This window comes from Neovison vison, chromosome 6 (assembly GCF_020171115.1).
Source record: "Neovison vison isolate M4711 chromosome 6, ASM_NN_V1, whole genome shotgun sequence".
Taxonomy (NCBI): domain Eukaryota; kingdom Metazoa; phylum Chordata; class Mammalia; order Carnivora; family Mustelidae; genus Neogale; species Neogale vison.
In genome coordinates, this window is record NC_058096.1 from 49327094 (window position 1) to 49349165 (window position 22072).

At 38.5% G+C, this 22072-nt stretch overlaps 1 protein-coding gene across 1 annotated transcript in view; it reads right to left on the bottom strand.

Moving 5' to 3' along the window:
• Positions 1-22072, bottom strand: part of IMPG2 (interphotoreceptor matrix proteoglycan 2) — an 82312-nt gene that overhangs the window by 8529 nt on the left and 51711 nt on the right. The window contains exons 12-15 of the mRNA XM_044251263.1: positions 5532-5835; positions 3256-4544; positions 2438-2657; positions 71-281 (exon numbers count right to left, since the gene is read on the bottom strand). Coding sequence (XP_044107198.1) covers positions 71-281; positions 2438-2657; positions 3256-4544; positions 5532-5835 — 2024 coding nt within the window. The remainder of the gene's footprint in view (positions 1-70; positions 282-2437; positions 2658-3255; positions 4545-5531; positions 5836-22072) is intronic.

Genomic DNA, 22072 nt, shown 5'->3' on the forward strand with positions numbered 1-22072 from the left:
ATCCAAGAAGTATCTATATGGAGGAAGTATCCATAATCTTGGGAAACCAAAATCTCTAACTACAACATACCGACAAATGGCCCCATGTCCAGGCATAATGTCACATTTTCCATCATTCAAGCAGAAGTCAGGCTGTAGATCACAGAGACTCTGACAAGGTAGTTCTTCCACACTCAGGTACCCAGGGAAGCATCTACACTCTGCTTCTCCACTCCAGGGGTTGACTACACACTCAGAAAATTCATTGCATGCCTGAAACTTGCAAAGGTTGGCTTGATCACCTAAAACATTAAAAAAAAAAAAAAAACCCACTAGAGAATGAAACAAGAAAAGGCAAAACACAGGAACGAGTACATGAAGTCCCTCCAGTAACACTACCCCCCTCCAAAGTAACAAGGGACACCCCCCCTTCCTGAAACATTAAAATACACCATCACCACTAATACCACAAAAAAATTCTGACTCATCCTTGGATTGATGAGCTGTTGTTAAATATCTCTAAAAATCCAGAGCCAAAGCATAAAACTCAATGACCTGGGTAAGCTTTTTCATTGTTTACCAAGGGAGCAGGAAGACACTTTAAAACCTATGCCATGTAGTTGTCAATCTAAATTGAACACAGTTTTCATGTACCATTCATCTGCACCAACCCTAACCTACCACAGGCTACCTCTATTCTATATGTGATGCTAAATGCCCTATCCCACAGTGAGAACATGGAACAGGAGACAAAGCCCAGACAATTGATAGGAGCCTCAGGAGTGTGTATAACCCAATAAGAGCATCTAAGAACATTTGAGATTTGTGGAAGCCAATGTTAGAAAAATATATCAGCCCTGGACCTCCTCGGGCCATTCTTAACAATATTTTGATTTCAGTAACTTTATTTTTCTTTGATTGAGAATAAAAATAAAAATTTTAAAAAATTAGGACAATAAATGATCAAAAATCATGTAAGACATTGACCATGATTGGTCTTTCATCCCACTTGGTTTCATTATATGTTGTTCACTGGTGAATGGCAACCTGTGAATGGCAAACAGTGACAAGGATACAAAAGACAAATGAAATAGGTGGAAAAAATCCATAGGCTCATCTAGATGAAAAAGCATGATGTTTAGCCTAAATAAATAAATAAATAAATAGCATAGCATAGTCTGTTTCCAGAGAATCTAATATGGTTTTGAGAATTACTGATTTTCTTGCTATTCTGGAGATTAAAGATACTTGGCACAAAGGCTTTAAAGCAAAAAAAAAAAAAAGAAAGAAAGAAAAAAAAAAAGTTTCTTGAATATGAGGACTTTAGCCAAGAAGTTAGTTTCACTGGATAATACTGGAGGAAAAGAGGGACCAGACCTTGTGGCTGTTGAACCAGGAAGCCACTGAAATATTTCAAGCAGGAAAGTGAAATAATCTGATGTTTTAGAAAGAGTACCCTGGCTGCTATCTGGGAGAAGGGATAGGGGAGAAGTAGTAGGGAAACTGGTTCAAATGTGGGCTGATGAATGATTGTCCTAGACTAGCAACAGTGGAGAAAGAAGTACACAGATTTGAGATATATTTAGAATATTCAGAACCAACATAAGTTTGGGGGTAATAGAAACAGGTATCAGAATGACTTCCTAGGTTTCTGATTTAAGTAGCTCAATGGACATGACTTCCATTTCTCAAGATGGTGAAGCTGACTAAAGGATTAGATTTAGTTAAAAGAGGGAGAGATATGGAAAACAAGAGCTCATTCTTAGATATCTTAAGTTCAATATACATAGGATGATACATCTAAACTGAGATCATCAAATACATACATACAATAGCTATATTTTGATTCTGGATCTCAGAAGATAAGTCTGATTTGCAAATAAAAATTAAAAAATAAAAAAAATCTTTTTTGCAAAAAAAAAAGAATTATTGACATTTATATAAGACTTACAACAATGGAAATGGATAAAATACCTTGGGAAAATAATATAGAAGGAAAGAGAGCCAAAAATCATTTGAGCTTGGCAACTTTAGAGATGCAGCCAGAGCAGATCCAGTGGATAAGTAAAAGAGAGAGCTAGCGCTAGACAGAATAGGTAGAAAAGGGAATGGGAGGTAAACAAGATAATGTGTGTGAACAACCTTTTTAAAAAGAGAATGAGCAAAACTAATGACCAAAAACTATACATTGGCTAATTGAACATAATAAGAAGAAATGAAAATTTAAAAAAATAAAAAATAAAAATACATTTACTATTATATTCTCTAAAAAAAATAAGAATGATATTGATGTCCTATGAAAAGATCATTTAATAATTACCAAGATGTGAATATTTTGCCTGACATAGTATCCTTTTCCCTTCAAGTAATAAATTCACCTGACTCAGTATAAAGGAAAATACACAAGAATAATCACTGGATTCCACTTAGAAACCACCATAGTATTCAATACCATTACCTGATTCTACATCAAGGGAGAATTTATCAATAGCCAAGTTCATGGTCTGGTAGGCAGTGGTGCAAAAGTCTTCCAGGATCATGTATACAGCATTGTTGACATTAAGAGGGACAGACTTCATGAACTTCATTCGGCTGTTTACAACAATACTGCCATTTCTAAAGTTCAGGATTTCTAAATTCTGGAATCCTGTGAGATTTGACTGGAGATAGGGAACCAGCTACAATACAAGAAGAGTAGTCAGTTTATAAGGTTTTGCATTTTGTTCAAAATATACCAACCCCCCACTCAAAAAAAAAGGATGAGCCCCTCCCCTACTTTTCCAAACTATATTCTATTTACATTGTTTAAACTGTTCATCCGTAATAGTATAAATTTTGAGTTATTTGAGAGTGAAAGATTTTCCCAGTGCTATTTAGGAACCAATGGAACTGACAGTTTTAGACACCCAGAGAGTTTATTCTCTCTGTTTCACTAAAGAATCACAACAGTGTAGGTATCAAAAGTACATACAAAATACTGGTCTTACAGTAACATGTGAAAAAAAATTTTTTTAAGCTTGTTTCAGTTCCATAATTCATGGAATTCAATCTTCAGTATCTAATCTACTGAATCTACATCACCCTTGTGCCATGTTGGTGTTTTCCATTTCTTAGTTATCTAACATTGTTTTTCTACCTACCCTAGGCCATAACACTATTTGTAAATCAATGTTCACAGCAGACCACACTTTCATTGGATCTTATGTGTTTAGGAAAAAGAGAGTTAGTTCATACATGATTATTCACTAATGCCCATGTGCCACTTCTAGTGCTTACCAGTTCCAAAAATCTTTGTTCCAGTGCTTTATACTCCAAAGAGTTTTTATTAAACAGATCTTCTGAAAACATCATGTTTGTCACTCGGAGGCTAAAGAAAACCAACAAAGCTCCTGCAGTCTGGGTATGACTCAAGTCACCTCCTTCCGTGGGCTGTACCACAATAGCCCTCTCTGTGGAGTGGACATTTGTAGATATTTCCACATAACTACCAACCTTGCCATTTTCCTCTGGGATTAGCTCAGGCTGATAGTAATCTGTGCCTATCCGGTCCAGTTCTAATGAAATATCCTGAACACCCATAATTACTTCATCCTCTAGCAGGGTGGAGCTGGTGGTTGGAGACAATTTGGTAGACTGTGTTATGGAAGATTTCAGCCAGAGCTTGTCAGTAGTCTGTGGTGTACTTGCCAACGTGTCTCTGAACAATTTCCCTAAGGAAGAAGTTCTTGCCCAAACTACATCTGATTCTGGCAATACAGTCCCCAACTGTTGCATGTCGGGCTTCATTACTGAAATCTCGTTATCAAACCATTCGTGGTTGGATGACTCTGTAGTTTGTTCCACATCCTCCTTTAGAAACGGTAGATCTGGTTTATCAGTAGAAGCAGAGGTTGCTATAGATGTCAGTAGGAGAGGTGGTTTGGTAACCGGGTAATAATCAATGTCAGGTACCTCTGATATTTGTTTGGAGAGAACTAGAGATGCAGATTGAGTTGTAGTCTCTGCAGAGATGGGCACAGTAGGCCCACCAATGAGTTCTTCCTCTGCAAATTTTGTGGATTTATCAAAATGCCCATATTTTAAATAGTCAATACTTTGTCCTGTAGAATCTATTTTGTCATCTAGAACTAATTTCTCATCTATAACCTCAGTTGGCAAAAGTGACTCCTGATCTTCAAGCCATGACTTAGACAGTGGTTCAGAACTCTTCTCTAATGAAGTCTCATTCCATGGCCAAGTAATCTGATCTACCTTTTGCCCAGACCCTGAGCCTAAACCACTTTCAAATATAAACTCTTTTTCTATGGATGTGTCTGACATCAAAGTGCTCACTTCTAATTGGCCTTTGTCTTTGGAGGCCAAAAAGTCCAAGCCAGAAGATATAGTTACTTCTTTAGCAAGAAGATCTACAGTAACAGAGGAAGTCAGATATGGTGAGGATGTCAAAGACACTCCAGAATCTTCCACAGATGGTATTGTTTCCTTTGGCACTGGCTGAGTGAATGGACTTGAAGGCAATGGCTGAACAGAAAGAAAATCTTCTGACCCTTCAACTTTGATTAATCCTAAAAATAAAATCTTCCATTAATTAATCTACAGAGTTGCCAAAATATATTCCCAGTTCTCCTAATAAAGCTGGCTACTTGTGTTTTTTCTCATTAAGTTAGGAGAATCAGTTGCTTATTTTTACTCTGATAAATTAGCAAGCAAGAAGATCTCATTATGTCTGTGTGATATGGTACAATCATCATGAATATACCCCCCATCCCTGAGTATAACAAGATCTCAGCTATTGAACTGATTCATCTTCAAACACTTGATGTATTTATTCCATGGAAATGAAGAACTGCTGGTTACCATACTGACAATAAAGACTGAATCTAGTAAAAACTAAGGGAGAAAATCCCTTAGGAAATTTTGTCTTTGAATTCCCATTTCCCTTATTGTCCAGTCACTTCCAAATTCACCCAATGTTTAAAATCCTGGACTCATTATTTATGTCTTTGTTCAAATTCTTCTTTCACTATATACTCCATTCATAAGTCACATTTTTCTTTTCCTCCACTACATTTAAATCACCCACTTGATTTTCATTTCTTAGTCTCTGCTGTAGCTACCCTAGTTCAGTTCTCCCTTTCGCAAGCCTAATGCAAGCTAAAGTCTCTATACATGGCCCCCATAATCAATCCTACTACAAGCTACTATAATAATCTTCTTTGATTTTATTCGTTTACCTTACACTATTCAAGTAAAGTAGTTCTTTAATAGTAATTTAATTAAGTTATGTATCCTTTAATAAGATGTTCAAAATATCTATTAATTGATAGCCATCCCAGCCCACCAAGTTCATTTCTTATTATTTACCTATTTGGAGTCTCCATTCCAACCAATTAAATCTGATCATTCCCTCTCTCATATGACTTCCCCAAGCCATTTCCTCCTAATAGATGCTACTATATTTTTCTATTAACCTTAGTCTCTTTCTCTCTTCAAAACCCTGTCATCTGATATAATAAAGTATAAAACTGTGAAAAGTAATTAGAATCCCTTACCATCTTCTAGTAGGTGAGATCCAGAAGTCCTTTCGTTAGAAACCACAGGCAAGCCAGTCTGAAACACTGCTGGGGTGACAGAATGAAGAGTCAAGCTGCTAACGTCTAAAACCTCTGGGGAAGAACTGAGGCCCACCTTCGAGGGAAAGGCTAATTTGGGTGTAGACACTAAATCACCCAAAGGGCTCTCTGACCAGAGTTCCCTGCCAGTGGTTGAGGGAGGACCAGAGCTGAAATCAAGTGGTGAAATACTGCTGGTGGTAGATTCATCTGCTGAGGGCCATTCAGCTTGAAGGGTATTATCCTGGGGGGAAAAAAAGGCTAAATCATATCATAGATAAAAGAAACATATAAAAATGATTTCAAATATATTCAAATATACCTATGTATACACATTCCCAGATTTTCTAAGGACACAGAGACAATGTAATATTGATGGGGAGGAGGGTGGGAACATGGGCTCTAGAATCAAACAGAGCTATCATCAAACCCTTTTTCAACCCACATACTAGTTTAGAAATCTAGAAAAAAGACATGAACCTCTTGAATCACATCTGTAAATTGGGGAGAGATGAGATAATATATTCAAAAGATTGCAAAGTAAGTTTGTGGAAAAAATATTATTTCTCTGCTTTGATGTCCCTTTTTCTGTCTTTTTAGCTTAAATACTCTACATATTACTAATATCTATAATTTGATGTCAAAGACCTAGGCACATTTCCCACAGCAGGAAAGAACAGTTAGCAATTTTATTAATCATTCCAAAAGGTATTTAACTATGTAAGGTTTTTCATTTTGGTAAGAAATGTCACCACATCAAAATGTGATCTCTACCTCAAAAGAATGGCAATATCTATGAAATGGCATCCCACTTACAAAATACAACTTTCTCTTTCTAGTGACTTTTTATTAATATGGTAATAGAGTACTAATCTTACCTTAAAATTTAACTTGAGGAATAGAAAAGTAGACAGAAACACAATCCTCAAATATGCTAATTATGTAACCATATAAAGACAAATCTACACAAAAAAGTTGAGTGGTGATACTAATAGGTAAAATGGCCATGGCATTTGGTGATAATTTTTATACTTCAATCTATGCTGAGTTATAAACAACAAAAAATAAAAAGTGCCATATGTAAAGAAGAAATTCATAAAATATTTCCTGGGTGAAAACTAAAAAAGGAAAATAGAAAAGAAGAATCATTCTTTATTCTAAATAGCATTAAAATAACATGAAAGCTTTTTAAAAACCCCAATGTCCAAGCCTCACACCCCAGAGATCCTAACTTAATTGCTTGTGGATAGGACCCAGACGTGGTACTTTTAAAATACTCCCATAGAGGATACAGGCTGATCATGTTCTGCCGATAGTATTACAGGCTGGGTCTCTAAAATACTTCTTGAGTTGCTGAATTGTTATATTTTCTATCAGGTAGACCCTATAAGAAATTTCCTGGTGTTGGGTCCAAGACGTTGGCATAGGAAGGTACTGAACACACTTCCTTCTATGGACACAACAAATCTACAATTACATATGGAATAATTTTCTCTGAAGAAATCCTAAAAAGTAGATGAACAGCATCTCCACAACAAAAAAGAGCCACACTGAGTTTGGTAGGAGAGGCAGAGATACGCTCTCACTAAAAACCCCACCCAAAGAGTTACAATCCACAATCAGAATGAAATCTTAAAAATATGGAACTTTCCCCCAAGGAGCAAGGGGTTTGCACCCCACATTAGGCACCCCAACTCTGGGTCCTGCATCTAAGAGACCAGCCCCCAAAACATAAAACCATCAGGGATTATGTCCAGAACTGTAGGAAATGGAGAACCTGCCCTTAAGGACTCACAGACCTGCTTGCCCCAGGACCTAGTGCAAAAGCAGCGATGTTTGTTTGTTTGTTTCAGAGGGAACTTTTAATATTTTTTAAGTAAAATATAGTTAACAATGTTATATTAGTTTTAGTATAAAAAATAGTGATTCTAGGGGCACCTGGGTGGCTCAGTGGGTTAAAGCCTCTGCCTTCAGCTCAGGTCATGGTCCCAGGGTCCTGGGATCGAGCCCCATGTTGGGCTCTCTGCTCAGCAGGGAGACTGCTTCCTCCTCTGTCTCTCTCTCTCTGCCTGCCTCTCTGTCTACTTGTGATCTCTGTCAAATAAATAAATAAAATCTAAAAAAAAAAATAGTGATTCTACAATTCTATACATTATGCTATGTTCACCACAAATATAACTACAATCTGTCACCATATAATACTATTAAGATATCATTGACCATATTCCCTATACTGTGCATTCATCCTCATGACTTACTCATCCCCTAGCTGGAAGACTTCCTTCTCTCTGATAACCACCTGTAGCCCTACCATCCTCTCTCTGATAACCACCAATTTCTTCTCTGTATTTATGGGTCTGTTTCTGTTTTTTGTTTGTTTATTTGTTCTTTTACATATGCGTATATGTATGCATTTAGATTCCACATAAAGTGAAATCAGTGAAATTTCTCTGTATGACTTACTTCACTTAGCATAATACCTTCTAGGTCCAACCATGTTATTGCAAATGGCAAGAGCTCATTCTTGTTATGGCTGAATAACAACATTCCATGGCATATATATACACACACCACATCTTCTTTATTCATCTTTTGATGGACACTTAGATTGCCCCATATCTTGGCTATTGGAAATAATGCTTCTATAAATGTGGGGGTGCATTATCTTTTTGAATTAGTATTTTCATTTTCTTTGAGTAAATACCCAGTATTGGAATTACCGGATTTTATGGTATTAAAAGCAGAAATTTGAAAAGTGCCTAGACCATATGTGAAGGAGACACACTAATCCTAAAGCAAATGCCAAAAAGAAAGGAACCTGTTAGGGCTTTCTCTAAAGACAGAAGCACTGGCAGGTACAATTTTTGCAATCCCACTGTACCTTACTAACACTGGTGCAGATAAGTGCCATTTTGGCAATCACCCTCCAACCTCCTAGCACATGTAGGACTCCCAACCCACATCACAGCACATCACAACCAGCCAGGTCATCACCACCCCACACCCCATGTCACAGTCAAGTCTTAGCCAGCCAGACAAGTGCCACATCCTCCCCAGCTCCCAACTGCTGCCAAAAATATATCACAGACAGGGACGCCTGGGTGGCTCAGTTGGTTAAGCAGCTGCCTTCGGCTCAGGTCATGATCCCAGCATCCTGGGATTGAGTCCCACATCGGGCTCCTTGCTCGGCGGGGAGCCTGCTTCTCCCTCTGCCTGCCATTCTGTCTGCCTGTGCTCACTCTCGCTCCCTCTCTCTCTCTGATAAATAAATTAAATCTTAAAAAAAATATATATATATCACAGACAGCCTGGGCAAGAACCCCACCCAAACACTCCACCACAGCTCAGCCACACCACAGTCAGAGGGTGCACACAGCCCCCACAGAGGAAACTCAGGGAGTCCCTGGTTCTAGTGGCCAGAAGGGGACTGTGTTTCTGACCCCCATGGGTCATCCCCTACATAATACCACTACCCCCAAGACTCCTACAACAGAGGTAGCTGTTTTGTCTAATACATAGAAACAAACACAGAATCAATTAAAATGAGGAGACAGAAAAATATGTTCCAAATGAAAGAACAAGACAAAACCTCAGAAAAAGACCTTAATGAAAAGGAGATAAGTAATCTACCTGATAAAGAGTTCAAAATAACTTTCATAAAGATGCTTACCAAACTCAGGAGAAGGGATGTGCACAGAAAGAACTTCAACAGAGAGAAAACATAAGAAAATACCAAACATAAGTCAGAACTGAAAAATACAATAACTACACTGAAAAGTACATTACAGGGGTTCAAAAGCAAATTGGAAGAAGCAGAAAAACAGATCAGCAAGCTAGAAAACAAAGCAATGGAACGCACCCAGACAGAGCAACAAAAAGAAAAAATAATTTTAACAAGCAAAAATCCCTTAAAGGACCTGTGGGACAACATCAAATAGAATAATACACATATTATAGAGGCCCGAGAAAGAGAAGAGAGAGAAGAGGCAGAAAACTTATTTGATTAAATAATGGCTGAAAAATTTCCTATTCTAGGAAGGAAATAGACATCTAGGCTCAGGAAGCACAGAGAGTTCCAAAAAAGATGAATTCAAAGAGCTCTACACCAAGACACACTATAACTAAAATATCAAAAGATAAAGATAAGGAAACACTCCTAAATCCAGCATAAGGAAAAAGAACTTACTACATGCAAGGGAAACCCATAAGGCTATCAGCAGATTATTTTAGCAGGAACTCTGCAAGCCAGAAAGTGGTGGCATGAAATTCTCAAAGTACTTAGGGAAAGAACATTCACCCACAGTGAGATTATTATTCAGAACAGAGGTAGAGTTCTCCAGCTAAGCAAAAGCTAAAGGAGTTCATCACCACTAAACAGGCCTTACAAGAAATATTAAAGAGACTTCTTTCAGCTGAAAAGAAATGATACTGATTAATGACAAGAAACCATGCAAAAGTAAAAATCTCATAGCAAAAGTTAAACATGTTATAAAAGTAATGGAATAATCACTTATAAAGCTAGTTAAAAAGACAAAAGTAGTAAAATTAACTAAAACTATGCAGCCACTTTGGAGAACAGTGTGGAGATTCCTCAAGAAATTAAACATAGAGCTTCCCTATGACCCTGCAATTGCACTCCTGGGTATTTACCCCAAAGACACAGATGGATTGAAAAGAAGGGCCATCTGTACCCCAATGTTTACAGCAGCAATGGCCAAGGTCGCCAAACTGTGGAAAGAACCAAGATGCCCTTCAACGGACAAATGAATAAGGAAGATGTGGTCCATATACACTATGGAGTATTTTGCCTCCATCAGAAAGGATGAATACCCAACTTTTGTAGCAACATGGACGGGACTGGAAGAGATTATGCTGAGTGAAATAAGTCAAGCAGAGAGAGTCAATTATCATATGGTTTCACTTATTTGTGGAGCATAACAAATAGTATGGAGGACATGGGGAGTTAGAGAGGAGAAGGGAGTTGGGGAAAATTGGAAGGGGAAGTGAACCATGAGAGACTGTGGACTCTGAAAAACAATCTGAGGGTTTTGAAGGGGCGGGGGGTGGGAGGTTGGGGTACCAGGTGGTGGGTATTGGAGAGGGCACGGATTGCATGGAGCACTGGGTGTGGTGCAAAAATAATGAATACTGTTACATTGAAATAATAAAAAAATAAAAAATAAAACTTTCAAGTAAATATTAAAAAAAAAAGAAAGAAAATTATGGACTTGAACTATACTTTAGACCAAATGGACCTAACAAACATAGAGGACCAGATGGTTTCACTGATATTCTACCAAACATTTAAAGAAAAACCAATGCTAGTCCTTCCCAAACTCTCCCCAAAAATAAAACTGGAATGAACACTCCCAAACTGATTTTACAAAGCCAGCATTACCCTGATAGCAAAACCAGACAAAGATACTACAAGAAAATAAAATGACAGACCAATATCCCTGATTAATATAATGTAAAAATTGCCCCCCAAAATTAGCAAACTGAATTCAAAGCAAAATAGAAGAATAATCTACCAGGATCAGGTGAGGACTTACCCCTTGGATAGAAGGACAATTCAAAACTTACAAATCAATAAATGTGATATGTCACATTAATGAAATGAAGAAAGGGGCACCTGGGTGGCTCAGTGGGTTAAGTCTCTGCCTTCAGCTCAGGTCATGATCTCAGGGTCCTGGGATAGAGCCCCACATCACTCTCTCTGCTCAGCAGGAAGCCTGCTTCCCCCTCCCTCTCTCTGCCTGCCTCTCTGCCTCCTTGTGATATCTCTCTCTCTCTCTGTCAAAATTAAATTAAAATTAAATTAAATTAAAGAATAAAAAAATCATACAATCATCTCTATAGATACAGAAATTATTTGACAAAATTCAGAGTCCTTTCATGATAAAAATCCTCAACAAACTGGGTACAGAAGCAACATATCTCAACATAATAAAGGCCATGAATGACAAACCCACAGCAAATATCATAACTCAGTTTGAAAGGCTGAAGCTTTCTTATTAAGATGAAGAATAAGACAATTGTCTCACTCTTACATCTTATTTGGTATAACATTAGCGGTCCCAGCAAGGGCAATTAGGCAAGGAAAATAAATAAAAGTTATTCAAATCAGAAAGGAAGAGGTAAAATGGTCTGCTCCAGAGGGCATGATCCTATGTATATAAAATACTAAATAAATTAAAGAAAAAAAAAACTGTTAGAATTGGAACACCTGGGTGGCTCAGTTGGTTAAGCATCTGACTCTTGATTTCAGCTCAGGTCATAATCTCGGGGCTGTGAGACTGAGCCCCACAACAGGCTCTGTAGAGATCAAGCCCCACAGTGATCTCTGCACTCAGCAGGGAGTCTGCTTGAGATTCTCTCCCTCTCCTGCTGCTCTTCCCCCAGATCATACTCTCTCTCTAAAATAAATAATATTTTTTAAAAACTGCTAGAACTAATCAATGAATTAAGTAAAGTTACAGGATACAGCAGGATCAATGTACAGATACCAATTACAGGAGTCTGGTGGGTGCTCTCTAGTACCACAGCCTTTTGCACTCTGCATGCACTGCCAGACGGGGGTCTGACCAGTCACTCCCCACCCATGCCTGAGAAAGTTCTGCATGGGTGCTAGCCAGCAGTCTTCTGGACCAGCCAAGGGTCTGGATGCTCCCAGTCAGTGCCTGAAGGTTCTCAGCCCAGTCTCTAGCTGGATTCCTCAGCAGCAGCAGCCACTGTGCCACTGAGCGAACCAGCAACATGGGCCTGGTCCCAGATAGCAGTCCCGGCAAAGGCACCACCGGAAGTGGACTCCCTAGATAAATATTGTTTACGGTATTGGCACGGTATTGACACGAAGGTGCAGAGACAAGTGGGCCCTTTGGGTGACCCCTGAGACAGTTGCTGGGGACACGCACAGCCTGTGAGAGGTTGTGTGGTTCAGCGGGGTTTGTGGAGGGGGAGTCTGTGTGTTCTGGACCACCCAGAGGGGAGCAGGCTGAGGCTTCTCTCTGAGATGGAGGTCTGGGTGCAGTCTGCTTTCCACTAAACCTTCTAAAGGCCACAAAAAGCCATCAAAAACAAAAACAAAAACCTCCAGAGAACAAAAGCCTGAAAAACCAGTCTCAACAGAGCCCAGCCCATTGATAGGAAGCAGGAGGACTCAACCCAGGCAAGACTGCCTGAAAACCCAAGCAAGACTGCCTGAAAAAACCCCAGAAAGCCAGCCAAAAGAATGAGAGGACAACCACCACAAGATCCCCATAAAACTGTAAAACCCCAATATCAGGAGAAAACAATATATTAAGCTCCCAGTATTGCCCTAAAACCTGTATATTTCAGAGATACAGCTTTTTTTTTTAATTCATTCTCACGATTCTTGTCCTTTTAATTTCTTTAACCTAACTACCATTACAATTAGAGGTTTAATACAACATACTCCATAATAATGTTTTAACTTGAACTTTTTTCATACATATACCTGTGTTTTTCTTTTTCTTTTCTTTTTTTAAAAAAATACATACATATACATATGTGTGTGTGTGTGTGTGTGTGTGTGTGTGTGTGTAAGCTTCAGGGTAATCCTTTTTCCCTATTCAATACTATGCTTATATATAAACTAGTTTTAATCTCCCTTTATCTCTGGAAAGTTGAGTCCTTTAAAAAAGATAACAAGATACATCCAGGAAGAACCAAAATAAACTTCCTTACCCACATCTAGGATTTATATCTACTCTCCCATCTTTTTCTTCTGTCAGTGTTTCTGTGTATGTGTTTCTGTTCTGGTATTATATAAATCTTATTCTTGGGATTCATTTTGACTGGGTTCTTTTTTTTTTTCTTGTCAATTACTTTTGTCAGTTTTTTTGTTTGTCTGGTTTTTTTTTATATACCTTATAAACCTTACTTTTGGGGCTCATTCTGCCTGGGTTGTCTTTTTTTTTTTTTTCTTTCTGTCTTTCTCTCTTTGTCTATTTTTTCTTCTTTTTTCTTTCTTTTTGGTGGTGACTTCCAATTGCTCTTCTGAAGTGTTCCAGGGTGAACCTTCCCTGGATCATGGTTGATATATTTAGCAATAAATACCCTCAACCATTTCTCACCAAAATGACTAGGAGGAGGAACACCCAACAGAATAAAAACTCAGAGATTGTGCCCTCTCCATCAGAACTATTGGATATAGACATAAACAGTATGTCAGAAAGGGAATTTAGGGTAACAGTTATCCAGGCAATGGCTAGGTTGGAGAAAACCATTAGTGACAACATAGAATCTCTAAGGGCAGCAGTGAGAGCCACCAGGGCGGAAGTTAAAAAAGCTATCAATGAGACTGAATCTAATCTAACTACTCTAACAGCTAGGGTAACAGAGGCAGAAGATAGAATTAGTGATCTAGAGGACAAAATGATAGAGAAAAAGAATCAGGAGGCATAGAACAAATAGCTTAGAAGCCATGAAAACAGAATTGGGGAAATAAATGATGCCATGAAATATTCCAACGTCAGAATTATTGGGATCCTGAGGGGGTGGAAGAAGACAGAAGACTAGAAGATATAGTTGAACAAATTCTGGATGAAAATTTTCCCAATCTGGGGAATGGAACCACTGTTCATGTCCTAGAGGTAGAAAGAACACCCCCCTTCCCCAGATCAATGAGTCTAGAAAGACCTCAAGGCACTGAAACTGATGAATCATAATTTTAGACAGGAGGTTCTGAGGACAGCTGGGGGAAGAGTTTCCTTATGTACAGAGAAAGGTCCATCAGAATAATGTCAGACCTGTCCACAGAAACCTGGCAAGCCAGAAAGGGCTGGCAAGACATATTCAGGTCACTAAATGAGAATAATATGCAGCCAAGAATACTTTATCCAGTAAGGTTGACATTCAAAACGGATGGAGAGATAAAGATCTTCCAAGACCAACAAGGTTTAAAAGAGTATGTGACCACCAAGCTGGCACTACAAAAAATATTAAGGGGTCTTCTATAAAAGAAGAAAGAATCCAAGAGTGACACAGAACAGAAATTTACAGAGACAATCTATAGAAACGGGGAACATGATGTCAATAAAAAATATATCTTTCAATAATCACTCTCAATATGAATGGCCTAAACGCTCCCATAAAATGGCACAGGACTGCAGACTGAATAAAATGACAGGACCCATCCATATGCTCTCTATGAAAGACCCATTTGGAGCCTAAAGATACATCCAAACCAGTGGCCAAACTAATCAAAGAAAAGAGAGGACCCAAATTAATAAAATTATGAATGAAAGGGGGAAATCACAAAGAACACAAAGGAAATAGAAACAATCACCAGAAATTATTATCAACAGCCATATGCCAATACGTTAAGCTTCCAAAACAGAATCAGGAAGAAATTGACAACCTGAATAAGCCAATATCTAGTAAAAAGATTGAAGCAGTGATTAAAAAAAAAACACCTCCCCCAAAAAACAAGAGCCCAGGACCTGAAAGATTCCCTGGGGAATTATACCAAACATTCAAAGAAGAAATAATACCTATTCTCCTGAAGCGATTTCAAAAAATAGAAACAGAAGGAAAACTTCTAGATTCTTTCTATGAAGCCAGCATTATCCTGATCCCCAAACCAGGCAAAGACCCCATCAAAAAGGAGAATTTCAATATTCCTGATGAATATGGATGCCAAGATTCTCAACAAGATACTAACTAATAGGATTCAACAGTACATTGAAAAGATTATACACCATGACCAGGTGGAATTTACCCCTGGGATGCAAGGGTGGTTCAACATTTGCAAATCAACCAATGTGATAGGATGAATCAATAAGAGAAGAGAAAAGAACCACATGGTCCTCTCAACTGATGCAGAAAAAGCATTTGACAAGATAAACAGTATCTTTCCTGATTAAAATGCTTCAAACTATAGGGATAGAGGGAACATTCCTCAACTTCATAAAATCCATCTATGAAAAACCCACAGTGAATTTCATCCTCAATGGGGAAAAGCTGACAGCCTTCCCTTTGAGATCAGGAACACGACAAGGATGCCCACTCTCACCACTCTTGTTCAACATAGTACTAGAAGTCCTAGCAATAGCAATCAGACAACAGAAAGAAATAAAAGGTATTCAATTGGCAAAGAAGAAGTCAAACTCTCTCTCTTCGAAGATGACTTGATACTTTAAATGGAAAACCCAAAAGACTCCATACCCAAACTACTAGAACTCATTCAGCAATTCAGTAATGTGGCAGGATACAAAATCAATGTACAGAAATCAGTTGCTTTCTTATACACTAACAATGAAAATATGGAAAGGGAAATTAGAGAATCAATTCCACTTACTATAGCACCAAGAACAATAAGATACCTGGGAATAAACCTAACCAAAGAGGTAAAGGATCCATACTCAAGAAACTACAAAACACTCATGAAAGAAATTGGAGAAGACACAAAAAGATGGAAAAGCATCCCATGGACTGGAAGAATAAACATTGTTAAAATGTCTATATGACCTAGAGCAATCTATACATTCAATGCCATCCTGATCAAAATTCCACTGGCATTTTTCAAAGAGCTGGAACAAAGAATCCAAAAATTTGTATGGAAACAGAAGAGACCCTGAATTGCTAAGGAAATGTTGAAAAAGAAAAACAAAACTGGGGGCATCACATTGCCTGATTTCAAGCTTTACTACAAAGCTATGATCACCAAGACAGCATGGTACTGGCACAAAAAAAGACACACAGACCAGTGAAACAGAGTAGAGAGCCTAGATATGGACCCACAACTCTCTGATCAACTAATCTTCGACAAAGTGGGTAAAAATAGCCAGTGGTAAAAAGACAGTCTCTTCAATAAATGGGGCTGGGAAAATTTGACAGTTATGTATAGAAGAATGAAATTTGACCATTCTCTTACACCATACACAAAGATAAACTCGAAATGGAAAAAAGACCTCAACATGAGGCAAGAATCTATCAAAATCCTAGAGGAGAATATAGGCAGTATTATTCGACATCAGCCACTGCATCTTCTTCCAAGACATGTCTCCAAAGGCAAAGGAAACAAAAGCAAAAGTGAACTTTTGGGACTTCATCAAGATCAAAAGCTTCTGCAAAGCAAAGGTAACAGTCAACAGACAAAGAGGCAACCCAGAGAATGGGAGAAGATGTTCGCAAATGACACTACAGACAAAGGGCTGATATCCAAGATCTATACAGAACTCCTCAAACTCAACCCACACAAAACAGATAATCAGATCAAAAAAATGGTCCGAAGACATGAACAGACGCTTCTCCAAAGAAGACATACAAATGGCTAACAGACACTTAGAAAAATTTTCATCATTATTAGCCATCAGGGAGATTCAAATCGAAACCACATTGGGATACCACCTTACACCAGTTAGAATGGCCCAAAATTAACAGGACAGGAAATAACATGTGTTGGAGAGGATGTAGAGAAAGAGGAACCCTCTTACACTGTTGGTGGGAATGCAAGTTGGTACAGCCACTTTGGAAAACAGTGCAGAGATTCCTTAAAATTAAAAATATGCTACCCTATGACCCTGAAACTGCACTACTGGGTATTTACCCCAAAGATACAGATGTAGTGAAAAGTAGGGCCATCGGTACCCCTATGTTCATAGCAGCAATAGCCAAGGTCGCCAAACTGTGGAAAGAGCCAAGATGCCCTTCAACAGATGAATGGATAAAGAAGATATGGTCCATATATACAATGGAGTATTATGCCTCCAGCAGAAAGGATGAATACCCAACTTTGTATCAACATTGATGGGACTGGAGGAGATTATGCTGAGTGAAATAAGTCAAGCAGAGAAAGTCAATTATCACATGGTTTCACTTACTTGTGGAGCATGAAGAATAACATGGAGGATATTGGGAGTTGGAAAGGAGAAGTGAGTTGGGGGAAATCGGAGGGAGAGATGAACCATGAGAGACTGTGGACTCTGAGAAACAAACTGCAGGTTTTGGAGGGGAGGAGAGTGAGGGGTTGGGTGAGCCTGGTGGTGGGTATTGGGGAGTGCATGTATTGCATGGAGCACTGGGTGTGGTGCATAAACAATGAATCTTGAAACACTGGAAAAATAATTTGATTAAAAAAAATAAAAATTAAAAAAATAAAAATGGGCAGAGGATTTGAGTAGATGTTTTTCCAAAAAGACCTACAAATGGCTGTAAGTATATAAAAAGATGTTCAAAGATGTTAATTGTCAGGGAAATGCAAATCAAAACCACAAGGAGACATTACCTCACACCTGTCAAAACTGCTAATATCAAAAAGACAAGAGATAAGAGGTGTGGGATATGGGAAAAAGGGTACCCTGTTCATATTGGTGGGAATATACAGCCATCATGGTAAACAATATAGAGTTTCCTCAAAAAATTAAAAATAAAACCACCATATGATAGAGTAATCCCATTTCTGGGTACATACACAAAGGAAATGAAATCAGTATATCAAAGAGATACCAACACCCCTTTGTTCACTCCAGCATTATTCACAATAGTCAAGATATGGAAACAACCTAAGTGTCTATCAGAGGATGAATGGATAATAGAAGATGCGGTGTACACACACACACACTGGAATACTTTTCACCCATGAAGAAGAAGGAAATCCTGCTGTTTGTGACAACATGGATGCATCTTAAGGATATTATGCTAAGTGATATGAACTAGACAGAGAAAGACAAATACTGCCTGATGTGACTTATATGTGGAATCTAAAAAAGCGGAACTCTCATAAATAGAGACAAGAATAATGATTTCCATGCGTGGGGAGGGGGTTGGGGAAGTGAGGAGATGTGGGTCCCAGGGTGCAACATCCAGTTATAAGATGAATAAGTTCTGGAAATCTAATGTTAAACATGGTGACTATAATTAACAATGCTGTATTACATACTTGAAAATTGGTAAGAGATCTTAAATGTTTTTACCATACAAAAAAAAAAAAGAAAGAAAAAGAAAAGGTAATTATGAGAGGTGATGAAGTGTTAACTAACCCTACCATGGTAATCATTTCCCAATAAGTGTACCAAATCATCATGTACACCTTAAACTTATATAATATTATATGTCAACTATATCACAGTAAACTTGGGAAGGAAAAAAAGAATGGTCCCAATGGAAAGAGCAAGAGTTCAATTCCAGATAAAGGAAAAGTCCAGAGTGTGAAAGGAAAACAAATTAAGAAAAATTACCAGCTTTTGTCTTGCCAAAAACTCAGGTTCTTAAAAGACCTTCCTTTGGTTTATAAATCTTATGTTAGGAAAAGAGGTATGATATTGTAATTTATAAATATATATATCTGGTTTTAGTGTCTATAATTCCTGGCTCACAGATCCCAAAACCCTTGGAACTGCCTAAGTATTGAGAGTTATTAAAGTGTCTTTTGTTATGTTAATGGAGTAACTTTTAGAGGGCACTTCTGGATGGGTACTTGTTGCCAATAAAGCCAACCATGTGATTAAGGGGTTGGAATTTCCAGTCCCACCCTGGGACCTCCATGGAGGCGAGAGGGGCTAGAGGTTGAATCAGTTACCAGTGGCTGATGATTTAATTGATCATACTTCTCTAAGGAAGCCTCCATAAAAGTCCCAGGACAGAGTCCGCAGAGCCTGTCTTAGTGAACACCTAGAGAACCTGAGAGCAGCGTACCTGGTGAGGGCTTGCAAGCTCTGCCCCCTCACCACATACCTTGTCCTATGCATCTCTTCTATCAGGCTCTTCTGAATTTTACCTTTTATAACAAATCAGTAATTTGGTAAATAAAAGGTTTGAGCTCTGTGAGCCATCCTAGCAAATTAACCAAACTTGAGAAAGAGGTCATGGGAACCTGTGATTTATAGCTGGTTGGTCAAAAGCACAGGTAGCAAGGTAGGCTTGCAACAACTGGTGTCTGAAGTGGAAGTGGACAGGGAGGTGCAATCTTACAGAACTGAACCCTTAACCTGCGGAATCTGATGCTATCTCTGGGGAGATATTGTCAGAATTGAATTGAAGCCTTGAACACCCAGCTGGTGTCTGGAGAATTACATGGTGCTGTGTGGGAACACTCCCCCCTCACATATTGGAAACTGACTCTCAGAACCATGTTAGGGGGGTGAGTGTGTGCAAATGTGTGAATAAAACAGACATATCACATTTTAGAATAGGAATCATTTTTTTTAAGATTTTATTTATTTATTTGACAGAGAGAGATCACAAGTAGGCAGAGAGGCAGGCACAGAGAGAGGGGGAAGCAGGCTCCCTGCTGAGCGGAGAGCCGATGCGGGGCTCAATCCCAGGACCCTGAGATCATAACCTGAGCCGAAGGCAGAGGCTTTATCCCACTGAGCCACCCAGGCACCCCTAGAATAGGAATCATGAATCATGTAGTTTAAACCTTGCCTATTGAAGATAAGAAACTGAGTCTCATGGAAGTGAAATGCCCACAGTCACATGAGAAAAAAAATCAGAACTACACTCCTGAGTTTCTAGAGTTCTCAGCCCCAGTGCTTTGCCCACTATACCAGACTGTTCATTGAGAGATACGTATAAGTATACATCACCAGAAGGCGAAAGGATTCCCAGAGGAGAAACTAGAACAGCCTTGGCAGTCAATTCTTACTCAGGTTAGCCTATGTCCACAGGTCTGTAAGACCCAGGTAAACAGAGCAAAGAGAGAGAGGAAAGCCCATTTTCTAATACATAAATATCTACTATGTTGAATATGGAGGTTGTATAGACTGAAAACTTTTTTCCTTTCCCGTTTCTTTTTCTAGTATCTAAAACCATATATGCATTCAAGGAGAAGCAAGAAGGCCATTTGCTCAATGCCAAGTTTGTTCCACAAAAAAGTAATTAGGATGATGACAATCATACCATACCAGGGAATTCACTCTAAAACCACATCTAGAGATGTGTTAAAACCATACATTCATCCAGCTGAGTCAGACATATTTATACCCTTTCAAATTCTACCTGTGAATTTTTTCAAAATGCCAAGTGAAATGTTTAAGCACTTTAACCTGTGTTGAAAAAATTGAGTTTTATCAGACAGATCTTATGACTTGACACACGTTAGGAAAACAGCTCCATCCTTAATGAAAAAGAAATTCTCCAACAATATACACAATTTCAGTATATCTACAAATTAAATGCCTTTTCATTCCATGAAAATTAAAAGTAATACAGAATATCTCTAATAAAAGTCAAGTCACAAATAGGCCACATAAAAAGTGAAAGTAGGCAACTTGATTTTTTTTTTTTAATGAGAGAAAGACAGCACGAGTGGGAGGACAGGGCACAAAGGCGGAGGGAGAGACAGAATCTCAAATAGACTCCTCCACCCTGAGTGGGAGCCTGAGGTGGGCTCCAACTTAGGACCCTGAGATTGTGAACCGAGATGAAACTAAGAGTCAGATGCTTAACTGACTGAGCTACCACAACTTGACTTTTTAAATAAGGATGACCTTCTACTCCAAATAAGTGCCCTCTAAAAAATGGCATGGCAATGAAGCTTTGTCATACATTGCGAAAGGTATAACATCTATATGCCAGTAATAGCGCTTCATTTATTGTTATGGGAATAGATGTTCCCATAGTAACAAATTTAACTCAAGAATTCTTTTAGTTCAGTGTAGCACATTAACTTATACTGGCCCAATTTCACTTCTGTGAATGCCAATTGAAAAGCTTGCTAGTGCTATAGAAAGCATAATGTGCAACATGCAATTTTCCAAGTTCGGATGCCAAAAGGTGTCAAATTCAATATCCCAACATTTTTACCTCAATTTCTAAAAATCAAATCTGTAAAAAAAATTTAACCTCCTTTCTATAAAAGAACAAAATCTTAACAGTTTGCCACCCAAAAAGAAGGAAAATCAATAGCCACACACTTCTAATCAATCATTCTTTTTCTTCATATCTTATTATCGTCCATTAACAATCCCACTGTCTCCTCAAACTGTCACTGAACGCCCCCACAGTTAGCACTATTCAAAAAGCTGAGGGGTTGGCTTTTATGCAAATGGAGGCACATTGCAGACACCATGTGAGCCCGTTTAGTCAGTGCTTATCTTCCTTAAAGGACCAGGCCCTTTCAGCCAAACCTTAACTACTTTAACTACTGCAACAGGGAGACATCAGCCTAAGAATACCAGATCTTCCTGGTTTTCAAAAGAAGTTGGACATCTACATTTTCTTGCAAAAATATCCTAATTGTTATATGTTAGCTTTTTTAAAAATTTGGCCCCAGGGGGGTGCTTGGATGGCTCAATCATTCAGTGTCTGCCTTTGGTTTAGGTCAAGAGCCCAGCTTCCTGGGATTGAGCCCGCATCAGGCTCCCTGCGCAGCAGGAAGTCTGCTTCTTCCTCTCCCACTCCCTCTGCTTGTGCTCCTTCTCTTGCTGTCTCTCTGTCAAATAAATAAATTAAATCTTAAAAAAAAAAAATGACTCCAAAGTACATGCTTACAGCTGGATCCAGCTTGCAACCTC